This window comes from Salvelinus namaycush, chromosome 41 (genome assembly GCF_016432855.1).
Source record: "Salvelinus namaycush isolate Seneca chromosome 41, SaNama_1.0, whole genome shotgun sequence".
Lineage (NCBI taxonomy): Eukaryota > Metazoa > Chordata > Actinopteri > Salmoniformes > Salmonidae > Salvelinus > Salvelinus namaycush.
The window spans coordinates 4161110-4176492 of record NC_052347.1 but is presented as its reverse complement, the minus strand read 5'-3'; the positions used below and the strand labels follow the sequence as shown (position 1 = coordinate 4176492).

General features: G+C 43.3%; 1 protein-coding gene across 2 annotated transcripts in view; it reads left to right on the top strand.

The window, feature by feature from the left end:
- The window catches only part of LOC120034237 (junction plakoglobin-like), a 71437-nt gene that overhangs the window by 37229 nt on the left and 18825 nt on the right, over positions 1-15383 (top strand). For both annotated transcript variants that reach the window (XM_038980719.1, XM_038980720.1), the window contains exons 2-4: positions 10779-10833; positions 11396-11560; positions 11960-12213. In XM_038980719.1, coding sequence (XP_038836647.1) covers positions 10818-10833; positions 11396-11560; positions 11960-12213 — 435 coding nt within the window. In that variant the 5' untranslated portion in view covers positions 10779-10817. The remainder of the gene's footprint in view (positions 1-10778; positions 10834-11395; positions 11561-11959; positions 12214-15383) is intronic.

The window sequence follows — 15383 nt, the reverse complement described above, 5'->3', positions numbered from 1 at the left end:
CAACTGATGAAACTGTAGGTTGCACAACCGAAGAATTTCTGCACAAACTGTCAGAAACTGTCTCAGGGAAGCTCATCTGCGTGCCTGTCGTCCTTACCAGGGTCTTGACCTGACTGCAGTTCTGCGTTGTAACCCGACTTCAGTGGGCAAATGCTCACATTCGATGACCACTGGCACGCTGGAGAAGTGTTCTCTTCGCAGATGAATCCCGGTTTCAACTGTACCGGGCAGATGGCAGTGCTAAAGAGGTAGGCTCGCTCGGCTGGCGCTAGCACATGCATATGAAAATACACAGCTGGAACGCCAATGAAAGTGTTTATATGTGCTCATAATTTCAAAGATTGCTTAGAAAACCAGATGTTTTAACCGGCGTATAATTACTTCAATGTTGACCTTACATGACTATTGCGTAATCTGCCTACTGACATACACAGTAATAATGTCATATTAAACTGATTATGTAAATGTACTCACTGTGAGGAATAAGAAACTCCAGTAGCAAAAAGTACCCTGAACTGAACCAGCTACTCTCTTTAAAACCTTTCATATTGCCTTTCATCATGCAGTGCTGTGTTGCTGTGGAATCAACATGTTCTTTTCAAGCCAATGTCTTATATGGAATACTAGAGTGTATAATTAAGCCTTCGTCTTCACAGGTGGGAGTAGAACAAAGTTAACCTCAAGACACTGATCTAAGGCCAGTTTTACATTTTATATCCTAGTTAAGGTTAACATTGGAGGAGGGCAAGCTGATTCTAGATGACCTAGGCTGTGACTAGACTTGACAGTAATGCAGTTTTTCTATTCTGATCATGGAGTTCTGATCATGAAATTCCGAACACATCATGCGTTTACACCTACATGTACAGTTGAAGTCGGACATTTACATACACCTTAGCCAAATACATATAAACTCAGTTTTTCACAATTCCTGACATTTAATCCTAGTAAAACTTAAGTCAGTTAGGATCACCACTTTATTTTAAGAATGTGAATTGTCAGAATAATAGCAAAGAGAATGATTTATTTATTTCATCACATTCCCAGTGGGTCAGAAGTTTACATACAGTCAATTAGTATTTGGTAGCATTGCCTTTAAATTGTTTAACTTGGGTCAAACATTTCGGGTAGCCTTCCACAACCTTCCCACAATAAGTTGGGTGAATTTTGGCCCATTCCTCCTGACAGAGTTGGTGTAACTGAGTCAGGTTTATAGGCCTCCTTGCTCGCATACGCTTTTTCTGCCAACAAATGTTCTATATGATTGAGGTCAGGGCTTTGTGATGGCCACTCCAATACCTTGACTTTGTTGTCCTTAAGCCATTTTTGCCACAACTTTGGAAGTATGCTTGGGTCATTGTCTATTTGGAAAACCCATTTGCGACAAAGCTTTAACTTCCTAACTGATGTCTTGAGATGTTGCTTCAATTTATCCACATAATTTTCCTACCTCATGATGCCTTCTATTTTGTGAAGTGTACAAGTCCCTCCTTCAGCAAAGCACCCCCACAACATGATGCTGCCATCCCCGTGCTTCACGGTTGGGATGGTGTACTTCGGCTTGCAAGCCTCCTCCTTTTTCCTCCAAACATAACGATGGTCATTTTTGCCAAACAGTTCTATTTTTGTTTCATCAGACCAGAGGACATTTCTCAAAAAAGTACGATCTTTGGTCCCTATGTGCAGTTGCAAACCATAGTCTGGCTTTTTATTGCGGTTTTGGAGCAGTGGCTTCTTCCTTGCTGAGCAGCTTTTCAGGTTATGGCAATATAGGACTTGTTTTACTGTGTATAGAGATACTTTTGTACCTGTTTCCTCCAGCATCTTCACAAGGTCCTTTGCTGTTCTGGGATTTGCACTTTTCACACCAAAGTATGTTCATCTCTAGGAGACAGAACGCGTCTCCTTCCTGAGCAGTATGACGGCTGTGTGGTCCCATGATGTTTATACTTGCGTACTATTGTTTGTACAGATGAACGTGGTACCTTCAGGCGTTTGGAAATTGCTCCCAAGGATGAACCAGACTTGTGGAGGTCTACAATTTTTTTTCTGAGGTCTTGGCTGATTTCTTTTGATTTTCCTATGATGTCAAGCAAAGAGATACTGAGTTTGAAGGTAGGCCTTGAAATACATCAGGTACACAGGTACACCTCCAATTAACTCAAATTATGTCAATTGGCCTATCAGAAGCTTCTAAAGCCATGACATAATTTTCTGGAATTTTCCAAGCTGTTTAAAGGCACAGTCAACTTAGTCAACTTCTGACCCACTGGAATTGTGATACTGTGAATTATAAGTCAAATAATCTGTCTGTAAAAAAAAAGTTGGAAAAATGACTTGTGTCATGAACAAAGTAGATGTCCTAACCGACTTGCCCAAACTATAGTTTGTTAACAAGAAATTTGTGGAGTGGTTGAAAAACGAGTTTTAATGACTCCAACCTAAGTTATCTAAACTTCCGACTTCAACTGTAAATGTGTCCACGATGTCCACATTGTGCCCGGATTCCCTTTTCCCATGCTATATTCAAATGCCCAATATGCATTCTGCAAATGGTGGAATAGGCTAAATATGAAAATAACACAACACCAACTTGTAGCTAGCTAACTACTGTAACTAACTAGCCAGCTAACCTCTGTAGCTAGCTAGCAAGCAAAGCTAAAAGGATTGCAAACACATGCCTTTACATGCTTGGAACGTATTTCCTCAAACATTTTAAAGGTGTCTCTTGTTCCCAAAGCACAAGTTTTCTGGAGACTTGTGGGCAGAGTCTTGATGACGTCACCCACGATATGCGCTAGACTGAGGAGAAATTGGCACACAATATATCCCTGACCACCACCTGAGGTGGACAGCCAGATCTGAACGAAGTCAGACTACAATGCGACCTGTCTTGTCAATGCAATCTTTGTATTCTGATAGAAGAAGTTGCATGTACAGTGCATTCGGAAAGTATTCAGCCTTATTCTAAAATGGATTAAATAAAACATTTTCCTCATCAATTTACACACAATACCCCATAATGACAAAGCGAAAAAAGGTTTTTAGAAATGTTTTCAAATTTTAAAAAATTAATAAAAAACAGAAATACCTTATTTACATAAATATTCGGACCCTTTCCCATGAGACTCGAAATTGAGCTCAGGTGCATCCTGTTTCCATTGATCATCCTAGAGATGTTTTTACAACTTGATTGGCGTCCACCTGTGGTAAATCAAATTGATTGGACATGATTTGTAAAGGCACACACCTTTGAGGTCCCACAGTTGACTGTGCATGTCAGAGCAAAACCAAGCAATGAGGTCGAAGGAATTGTCCGTAGTACTCAGAGACAGGATTGTGTCGAGGCATAGATCTGGGGAAGGGTATCAAAACATTTCTGCAGCATTGAATGTCCCCCAAAACACAGTGGCCTCCATCATTCTTAAATGGAAGAAATTTGGAACCACAGACTCTTCCTAGACCTGGCCTGAGCAAATGGTGGAGAAGGGCCTTGGTCAGGGTGGTGACCAAGAATCTTATGGTCACTCTGTCAGAGCTCCAGAGTTTCTCTGTGGAGATGGGAGAACCTTCCAGAAGGACAACCATCTCTGCAGCACTCCACCAATAAGGCCTTTATGGTAGAGTGGCCAGACTGAAGCCACTCCTCAGTAAAAGGCACATGACAGCCCACTTGGATTTTGCCAAAAGGCACCTAAAGACTCTCAGTCCATGAGAAACAAGATTGTCTGGTCTGATGAATTCAAGATTAAACTCTTTGGCCAGAATGCCAAGCGTCACGTCTGGAGGAAACCTGGCACCATCCCTACGGTGAAGCATGGTGGTGGCAGCATCATGCTGTGGGGATGTTTTTCATCGGCAGGGACTGGGAGACTAGTCAGAATCGAGGGAAAGATGAACGGAGCAAAGTACAGAGAGATCCTTGATGAAAAACTGCTCAAGAGCGCTCAGGACCTCAGACTGGGGTGAAGGTTCACTTTCCAACAGGACAACTGCCCTAAGCACACAGCCAAGACAACACAGGACTGGCTTCTGGACAAGTCTCTGAATGTCCTTGAGTGGCCCAGCCAGAGCCCAGACTTGAACCCAATCGAACATCTCTGGAGAGACCTGAAAATAGCTGTGCATCCAACCATCCAACCTGACAGAGCTTGAGAGGATCTGCAGAGAAGAATGGGAGAAACTCCCCAAATACAGGTGTGCCAAGCGTGTAGCATCATACCCAAGAAGATTTGATGCTGTTAATTGTTGCCAAAGATGCTTCAACAAAGTACTGAGTAAAGGGTCTGAATTCTTATGTAAATGTGATATATATTTTTTTTTTATACATGTGCAAAAAAATGTTGTGTAGATTGATGAGGAACACATTCCCTCAAAACTTGAGACATCTGTGGTATTGTGTTGTGTGACAAAACTGCAACTTTTAGAGTGGCCTTTTATTGTCCCCAGCACAAGATGCACCTGTTTAATGATCATGCTGTTCAATCAGCTTCTTGATATGCCACATGTGTCAGGTGGATGGATTATCTAGGCAATGGAGAAATGCTCACTAACAGGGATGTAAGCAAATTTGTGCACAAAATATGAGAGAAAAAAGCTTGTTGTGCGTATGGAACATTTCTGGGATCTTTTATTTCAGCTCATGAAACATGGGACCAACATTTTACACTTTAAACTGGAACTTTTTACTCATGTAGTCGCACCGACGCATCTTTTTCTGTTCTTTGCTGTAAAATGTACAATAAAGTTATTGTATTCCTTTGGGCACTCACAGATTGATTACCAGGGCTGTGAACAAACTCAGCAGTGGATTAATTGAACTATCAGAGCATTGGAATATTCGCTTAATACTGCAAAAAATAGTCGTTTTAAGTGTTTTTGAGGAAGTTTGGGCTTGTAGTGCAGCATTGCTAACATCCTTTTGGCTGTTTACATTCATGAATTTTGACAAAGTTGGAAGGACAAAAGCAGAACTCTGCACAGCACCCACGCTCCAAATTAATTTGCAGCTCAGTGTGATGGTTTCTCTCGAGCTCAGTGTGATGGTTTCTCTAGAATACACAAGGTGCTAACTCGTCGCCGTGGCAGAAGTAACTAATGGATTCTTGTGGATTCTGTCACCATGGCCTTCAGACAACTCAGGTAATGGTAATTCGACTCAAATATAAATTTGACCTGATCTATCCCTTTAAGTGACATTTGAGCTGCTGTCAGGGTGATGGTGACAGAAGGGTGTTGTAAACACTTGAATTATTTAGGTTGGGAGGACAAAAGCAGAACTCTGCACAGCGTCCACTCTCCAAACTCATTTGCAGCTCAGTGTGATGGTTTCTCTGGAGCTCAGTGTGCTGGTTGTGTCTCCACTGGAAATACGTAGGTCAGCCTGACCTATCAAAGTACAACGTGTTACTGTCAGTCACCAAACAAGGGATCACTACTTAACATGCAGTCAGCTCCTCACAGGTCTAGGAACAGTGGGTGAATAGAGCAACTGGGAGGGCACAACAACAGGAGCAGCACTAGCACCTTTTCAAAGGTCTGAGAACAGTGGGAGAGTGTCAGTGAGCTTAGAATAACAGCAGCAGCAGCACCTTTTCACAGGTCTAGGGACAGTGGGAGAGCATTGTGGAGGGAACAACAGGGCCATCCCTGGGCATAAGCGGCATAAGCGACCGCTTAGGTTCCCACACTTTTTTTTGGGGGGGGGGGGGACTCAGTCGGGGTCTCAACTTACTATTCAGAGTAAGAATAGTAGAATACACAAGGTGCAGTTTCTAAATTTGGTTTTGCATCAGCAGTTTTTCTCTTGTGATGTCAGTCACTGATAGTCACTCAATTAGCCCATGTCAGCTAAGATTTTTTTGATTGGTAAGTTAGTCAAGCCAGCTATCTAAACGTGTACTGATCATGGTCGAATTATCGACTGGTCATGTAGGGCACGTGCCCAGGGGCCCTGACCTCCAGGGGGCCCCCATTGATTTTGTTAGTCACTCTCTCTCAGATAGCATTACATGGCTTAAGTCATGGCAAAATGTGTAGAATTGCAGGAAATGTGTTGTAGAACTGCACACTTTTATCTCCTCCCAATGTTAAAATGAGCATAATTGAATGAAATTAGTTATCAAATGGAAAAATTTGCTCTACACTCCATGGCAAAATGTGTAGAATTGCAGGAGATGAACTCTTAAAACATTTTTTTTCACTGCACCGTCAAGAGTTGGGCCACTAAAATGATTTCCTGCAAGGTGGAGGGGAAACAATTTTTCACTTAAGGCCCCCAAAAGCGTAGTGCTTGCCCTGGGGAGCAACAACATAGAAATAGAATTAACAACAGCAACAGCAGTAGCTTTTCACAGGTCTGAGATCAGTAGCACAGGTATGGGGGGAAGGAAAGTTGGGAACACTGTCCGGGTTTGTAATTGGAGGGCGACCGGCGGGGGGGAGGGACGGTGTCATCAGATCCACTCCAGGAGTTTGGCAAACATGGCGTGTCTGCTGCCGAATGTGATGCCAAATAAACGGCCGCTGCTTTCATCTGCATGGCCCGGTGTGTATAGCGATTAGAGAGTTAGAGAGAGAGAGAAAGACTGTCATCTCATTATCAGATCCCGGAGATGAGTCAGTCATGGAGACGGGGTGACCGTTGACCTTGTCTGCACCCACACACACACACTCACTATCAGTCACCCACACACATTTTGATCCACAGTGTAGTATAAGTACCAAGGACCCGTGAGTCAGTCATCAATACATTTGTGTGTCATCAACATCAATACGTCTTACACACACACAAACACATCACACACAACCTGTTGCCCTACGACTTACAAACGCACACACAAACGCAGACTGCCAAACTTGCACAGACCCTTGAGGTCAAATAGAAGAAGGCAGATCTGCTGGTGTGTCATTGTTCAGCTGTGCGCCGTCCAAAAACATCCTTCCTGCGCCTGAGAGCCCTGGCGCAACAGCAGCCTTGATGTACTGTGTGTGTGAGTGAAAGAGAGAAAGAGAGAAATTGATATGTGAGATGAATACAAGAGAGAAGTAGAAACATACAAGGAGAGAAGCAAAGAATTATTGAGAAAGCAAGCAGGGGACTTGTAAAGGTGAAATAAAGAATGGGATATAGAGAAAAGGAAAGAGAAAAAGAGATTATATGAATATAATCATGACCTTCACTGGGACAATGGACAGAAAACAGGAATTTCCTCTTCTGCTCTTTCCTGCCCTGGTTATTTCTGTCCTTGACCTATGAGGATACACACGTATACACACACACTTACAGTAATACTCTTCAAAGTAACTGACCAAGATTAAACCCAGCAGTACGTGTGTATAGCCTACTTTAAGTAGTATCGCAGTTGTATTCTAATGTAAAAGGAAATAAAAATATCCTTCTCTTTCTAAATCAGAGAGCAGGGTTAACAGAGGAGGTTTCGCCCTTTGAAGCAAACCAAAGCCTTCAGATAAACTGAATGAACATTTATGAAGAAGGTTCATCTAAGAGAAATATGCTAACAGTGTATTATTTCATTATGTCAAGGCAGTTCTGTAAAAAGCCATTTTTAAATTCCACCAGTGTTTTTAAGTGCTTTTTAATGAACTAAATATTATCCCTGGCCACCGTTGACTAGACCAACTGGCTCTTGGGGCTTGTGTGTGTGTGCGTGTGTGTGTGCGTGTGTGCGTGCATCGACATGAGACACTCCATGGCCAGTTTGATTAATGACTTGGTGGGAAACAGGCTCCGTGGCATCATAACAACAAGAATTAAAAAAGCTATTTCCCAGAAGCCTTGTGTGTGTCCCAACGACAGTGAGAGAATGGTGGAGTTGTTTTTTTATCTTCTCCAGAATAAATGGAGAACGAGAGAGGGAGAGAGAGAGTGACTTTAGAAAGAGACTTTAGAGAGGAACAGAGGTTTGGAAAGAGGAAAAAGGGAGAAAAAAAACATTTGAAGGAAAAGTTTAGTTTTTTTAACAGAGGGTTGAAGGAACGATTGAGAAAATACAACATAGAGAGTTTAATGGTGTGGCTGAAAATGAGCAAAGAGATTAGGTGTCCTTGGAGAGAGAACATGAGGGATGGATTGAAGAAAGAGAGATAGGAAAAAGAGGTTGCGAGAAAAAGGCGTGTCCGTAGAGATTGCAGAAACAAACTTTAAGAATGACGGCTTCTGTCAAAAACACCCTTGTGCTAAAGAGAATTGTCAGTTTGTCTTAGTGGACGTTTCTAAATGTTTTATATCGAGAACTAACATTCAGGTTTTTTTCTCTCAAGGTGCCGCTGAGGTGAACATCGAACGGTCAACTTGATAAAATGGCTCTCTGAAAGCCTGTTATGACAGTCCAAATCTGCTTTTTATGAGTTATGCTTCTGTTTTCATGTCACCCTGCCATTTTGTGTCAGACAGACAGGCTGCATTATCTCTAAGTGTGGGTGCGGATCGAGGCCCTCACTCAGTAGCATTGGCTCTATGGGTGATTGTGTGGTTGGTGTGGAAACTGGAGGTCTTTCATCTACCTGTCAGTCACGCGGAACACTTCATTACATTGTGAAGGGGTTGATGATGAAATGTATGAGCCGTTTTCCATGCCTGGAGAGAAGCAGTTACGCTTTGCTCATTTGTTTTGTTCTCCGTCTGCCTTCCAGTCAGTTTAAGCTCAGTTAAAGAGAGTGTATCTGTCATCATTTGTTAGCTATTTCTCATTCGGAATGGAGAAAATGTGGTTTATATACAGGCTAGCATAATGAGTTTTAGATATCTCGCTTCGAACAAGATTAGTATCAGATGCACATACAGTTGAAGTCGGAAGTTTTACATACACCTTAGCCAAATACATTTAAACTCAGTTTTTCACAATTCCTGACATTTAATCCTAGTAAAAATTCCCTGTCTTAGGTCAGTTAGGATCACCAGTACATGATAGTAGAGAGAATGATTTATTTAAGCTTTTATTTCTTTCATCACATTCCCAGTGGGTCAGAAGTTTACATACACTCAATTAGTATTGGGTAGCATTGCCTTTTAAATTGTTTAACTTGGGTCAAACGTTTCAGGTAGCCTTCCACAAGCTTCCCACAATAAGTTGGATGAATTTTGGCTCATTCCTCCTGACAGAGCTGGTGTAACTGAGTCAGGTTTGTAGGCCTCCTTGCTCGCACACGCTTTTTCAGTTCTGGAAAACACATTTTCTATAGGATTGAGGTAAGGGCTTTGTGATGGCCACTCCAATACCTTGACTTTGTTGTTCTTAAGCCATTTTACTTTGGAAGTATGCTTGGGGTCATTGTCCATTTGGAAGACCCATTTGCGACCAAGATTTAACTTCCTGACATCAGTGATGATGATGTCAATTAGCCTATCAGAAGCTTCTAAAGCCATGATATAATTTTATGGAATTTTCCAAGCTGTTTAAAGGCACAGTCAACTTAGTGTATGTAAACTTCTGACCCACTGGAATTGTGATACTGTGAATTATAAGTGAAATAATCTGTCTGTAAGCAATTGTTGGAAAAATGACTTATGTCATGCACAAAGTAGATGTCCTAACCGACTTGCCAAAACTATAGTTTGTTAACAAGAAATTTGTGGAGTGGTTGAAAAACGAGTTTTCATGACTCCAACCTAAGTGTATGTAAACTTCTGACTTCAACTGTACATGGACAGTGGACATACACCACACACACGCACACACAGACACACTCATATTGCGCTCCACATAACCACACATTCCAAGTAGCCTAGATCACTCACTCATGCATTTATCACTTTGTTTTATATGCTGCTCAGTAAGTGGTTAGCAAATAGATCTGAGCTATTTGGCAGAATGGCCAATTCAGACATTGATTAGCTCAGAGGATAGAAGAAAAACAAGATTTCCCACCCAAAATTAGGGTCAATAATTGATTAAGCGCCTTCCAGCGAGTACTTTGCAGCTATTTACATCAGCGACAAACATGCAGAAAAGCTCTCTGATGTCTCTTGGGTAATTTTTGTCACAAACAGCAGGGGACAATGCTCTTTCCCGTAATGCAGTTGGATTATTTCTCTGCAACACCACCGCCAGCCTCCTCCCTCTGTCGCTCATCTCCACCATTGGCCTAATTATAGTCATGAATTAAGCATTGTTCTGCGAACGGAAAGGAGAAACCTTTTCAGGGAGTGACGCTCACCACTTCTTAAATGTCACCGTCTCTCTTCCCCCCCCCACCCGCCCTGCAGTAGTTGGGCCGGGCTGTACCGTAGGGACGGGATATGGAGTCTGTCCCATTTACGCCACTCTCAGTCCATACTGTCGTGCTGCACAAACTTTGTTAGATTTTATGGGGACACTTAATATTATATTAACATTAATGTGACATTTTACATGGTTTGGAGTATCTAGTTTAGTTGTGCCTCACTTACATGGGAGCATTGGACTCAATGAAAGAAATCAACAGCCAAAGGCGTTTTATGAACTTTTCAGTTGTTACCGGGCAGATAATCGTCTAGTTGTTTTTCAACGAGTTATTACAGTAGATGCTCCATTGTTTGTACTAGAGCTATCCCGCAGCAATAAGGGCATTGTAATGTATAGTTGCTCTGGATGCATTCGTTTTTGTTTTTCTTCAGATTTATTAGCTTTCTGATGGTCGTTTTCCATTTATGACATTTAGCAGAAGCCCTTATCCAGAGCGACTTACAGTAGTGACACCAACCCACAACCCTGGCGCTGCAAGGGCCATGATTCCTGGTCTAATGTTCTCTCTTTCTCTTTCTTCCTTTCTTCCAGAAAGTTCTCTCCAAAGGCCAGTTTTGAGAGTGGACAGTGATGATATCCATGCAAAGTAAGTATTTTGGTAAAGACTCGCTGGCTTCGTTTAATCTGCTAAGAATCATTCTTGATGAACCAAAGTTTGGAGCACGGTGTTGCTGTACCCTAGAAACACACGAGCAACCGTCCACTCAGTGTCCCTTCAGAGTGGCTGAGCATAAATATAGTGTTTGAATATGGTGCCGAGGGAGACAACTGACCACTTGCTCTCCGTCAATCAATCACACAATTTTTATAGCCCGTTTTACATATCCACTGTGTCAAAAGGTTAATCCAGGGTCTAGGATGGTGAAAAGGGATAATTAGACGCTATGTCACTCTTCCAACCTGTCCCCTCTCTCTCTCTCTCTCTCTCTCTCGCTCTCTCTCTTCTCTCTCTTCTCTCTCTTCTCTCTCTTTCGCTCTCTCTTCTCTCTCTCCCTCTCTCTCTTCTCTCTTCTCTCTCTTTCTTTCGCTCTTTCTTCTCTCTCTCCCTCTCTCTCTCTTCTCTCTCTTTCTTTCGCTCTCTCTTCTCTCTCTCCCTCTCTCTCTCTTCTCTCTCTTTCTTTCACTCTCTCTTCTCTCTCTCCTCACAGTGAACGAGGCAGAGGGGTCAGTGAAGGTGGCCGAGTGGCAGCAGACGTACTATGCCCACGACTCCGGCATCCAATCAGGCGCCACCACCGTGCGAGATGATGAGGGCACAGAGTACAGCGCCAAGAAGTATGCCATTACCACCACCTTGGTGGAAAACCCTACAGGTATAAGTTATCTCTCTCTCTCTCCCTTTCTCTCACATTCCCACTTCCCACTCTCTCTTCCCATCCCTCCCTTTCTCTCTCATTCCAATTTTCCCCCTTGCTCTACTTCTCTTTCAGTCTCTCTACATCTCTCTGTCTGTCTGTACAAATAGGTCAACACTTACTCATTCAATGTCATAATCATGCTGTGATTCACTCACTTGCTCATACGCCATCACATACGTACACAGGCCAGTTTGGACTGGCTTCATGTCTTAAAATAGGCATGATTCTTCTTCTGAAAACTATCACTAGTTTGAAACACTATCTATGGATATATCTATCCACGTATCCAATGATCTCCCCCTCCTCCCTTTTTCCTCCCTCTTTCATCCCTCTCTTATCCCTCTCTCCCATCAGAGATGGAGGCCCAGTACACCCTGACACGGGCCCAGCGAGTGAGAGCGGCCATGTTCCCAGAGACCCTGGTGGAGGGCGAGGCGGTGCTGTCCACTCAGACTGACCCCGGTCAGCAGACCAACGTCCAGCGGCTAACTGAGCCCTCGCAGCTCCTCAAGACCGCCATCGTCCACCTCATTAACTACCAGGATGACGCCGAGCTGGCCACTCGCGCCGTGCCCGAGCTCACCAAGCTGCTGGCCGATGAGGATGCGGTAACTAACCTCTAAGAGTTCCAAAAAAACTTATCTTTGATATAAATCCCATTTTCACAAAGCCCAGCTGTTAACACATGAATGTATTAAACAACACTATTTCCAATGTGCTCCTATTAAAAAATCTATCTGAACCTTCAATCAGTATTAATGAATTAGTGATGCAGCTAATCAAATAGAAGAGATGGTCTTTGATTTCTAGATTAAAGACATTCCAATGGTTGACCTTGCCCCCCCCCCCCCCCCCCCCTCAACCGCCTCTTGCTGCCTGCTGGGATCAATCTTTGATAAAACTCTAGGACACTGTTTAAACAAATAGGCTGATTTGGAAATGATTCAGCCAGTGACTATTGTAAGATTGTAACGGCTTTCTTCCTGGGATGAAGGAGAGGACCAAAACGCAGCGCGGCTAGTGTTCAACATGATTTAATAAAGAATACGTGAACACTACAAACAACAAAACAAGAAATGTGAAAACCGAAAACAGTCCTATCTGGTGCAGAACACAAAGACAGAAGACAACCACCCACAATCCCCAACACAAAACAAGCCACCTATATATGATTCTCAATCAGGGACAACGATTGACAGCTGCCTCTGATTGAGAACCATATTAGGCTGAACACAGAAACAGACAAACTAGATACACAACATAGAATGCTCACCCAGCTCACGTCCTGACCAACACTAAAACAAGCAAAACACATAAGAACTCTGGTCAGGACGTGACAGTACCCCCCTCCTGAGGTGCGGACTCTGAACGCACACCCTTAAAACTCTAGGGGAGGGTCTGGGTGGGCATCTGTCCGCGGTGGCGGCTCCGGTGGAGGACGAGGCCACCACTCCACCCTTGTCTTTGTCCCCCTCCTTAGCGTCCTTTGAGTGGCGACCCTCGCCCCCGACCTTGGCCTAGGAATCCTCACTAAGGTCCCCACTAAATCAGGTCAGGACGTGACAAAGATAAACGGGTGTACTATGTGTATCTAATGTACAGTGTCTTCAGAAATTATTCACACCCCTTTACTTAAAATTCATTAAATTGCCTTTTTTTTTTGTCACCGTCCTACACATAACACCCCCAAAATGTCAAAGAGGAATTATGTTTTTAGAAATATATATATATATTTTTTTAGGGAAAAGCTGAAATGTCTTCAGTCAGTAAGTATTCAACCACTTTGCTATGGCAAGCCTAAATAAGTTCAGGAGTAAAAATGTGCTTAACAAGTCACATAAATTGCATGGACTCTGTGTGCAATAATAGTGTTCGTCATGATTTTTGATTGACTACCTCATCTCTGTACCCCACACATACAATTATCTGCAAGGTCCCTCAGTAGAGCAGTGAATTTCAAACACAGATTCAACCACAGTGACAAGGGAAAAGCAGACACTGAATATCCGTTTGAGCATGGTGAAGTTTTTAAGTACACTTTGGAATGGTGTATCAATATACCCAGTCACTACAAAGATAACAGGCGTCCTTCCTATGGTTGTGGCGATCATGAAATGTGTCAGCCCGTTATTGTCACACAAAAGACTACCGGTCTCATGGTAATTTACCGTTAATTAACATCAACACGTTTAGCATCTCTAGGCCTCCACACGTACAAGCTGCTGATGCTCGCCTTTGAAACATCTACATTTAACAAGCGTCTAATACATCTATTTAAAATACACCATCACAACGCATCCATTATTTATTTTTTAGTCAGTTCTAAATAAACATTATGATACGAAGAAAATGTATTTCAGAAGAACGGAATATGAGTTGGCCGACTGTAGGACTATGTTATTATAATTGTGTGGTGTTCATGTGTGTGTGTTGCATATGTATTTATTGCATGTGTTCTGTGTCTTCCTGTCCTTGGGTCCACACACATCGCAGCGCTTCTTCTTGTTGCTACCGGCTGCAATCTAGAATGATGAAAACACTTAGTTCAGGAATTGTACTAACGTCTCACTCAGTCGCATACGTTATATAGTTACAGTAGGCCAAGGTAAGAGAGTCAGGCGCACACAAATGCAACAACATCACTCACACTTACGTCCGGTATTGGAGTTGTTGGTTCTGTAGGTCGGGCGGATGGGGCACCAGCATCCTCCTCCTGAATCCTCCTCACAATCGCTGCAGAATCTGGGGTCCTTGGGATATGTTGCCTCCTCTGGATTTGAGGTCTTACCAATGCCTTGCCCAGCTCCTCGAGAAAAAGCCGTCTCCTCTGGAGCTTCCCTCTGTTCCAATCTGGGTTCAATGCCATCTGGATGACAAACGCGTTGAATATCACAAGTGGCCAGCGTAGGGTTCTTATTTTGCAGCTGTAGCCAGTCACCAGCTTGTCTACATTTTCCACCCCTCCTTTTGTGGCATTGTAATCAATTATGATTTCCGTTTTTTTATGTTCCTTGCCACAGATTCTCCCATCCCTATGCAGCGTACTCATGAGTTATCGCATGTGATGTTGTGGGCACGGAATCCCTGTGTCACGTCCAGGACAACCTGCATCCCTTGGTTCTTCTCAGGGGCTCCTCCATCTGGCTTCCCCGTAAACACTTGCAAGTTCCACGCATATGATGAAGCAGCATCACAGGCAGCCCAGATCTTGATTCCATATTTTGCAGGTTTAGACGGTATGTACTGCCTGAAGGGGCAGCGGCCCATAAATGGCATAAGCTGCTCATCAACAGTAACGTTGGACCCAGGGTTGTAAAATAGGGGAAGGCGGTCCACCCACTCGTCCCACACTGACCTGATTGCAGCTAGCTTGTCTCTCTGCCGCCAAGCTGGTCCGGTGTCTCGGTTATCGAAGCGGATAATCCTGGAAATAATGTGGAAGTTTTCCAGAGACATTGTTGCACGGAAAAGTTCTCTGCCAGTTTCTGCATCCCACAGGGATTCTGTTGATTCCCCATTGGATCTGAAATCACCAGCAGGGATAAGAACCCCAAAGTATGCATGTAAATGAGTTGGTTCATCTCCTTCCATCTCTCTCCAAAAACACGCCTTCCCTCCAAATTAGTGCTGTCCAGAATGATTTTCTACATAGTGTCTGGGATGAACAGTTCAAAAGAAGACTTTATGTCCTGCCCATGAGTAACCGCCATCCGCGTCGACCTTGGTTGCATCCGTATCACATTGGCAGCCATGCGGGTGGCTCATTCCTTGGGCAAGA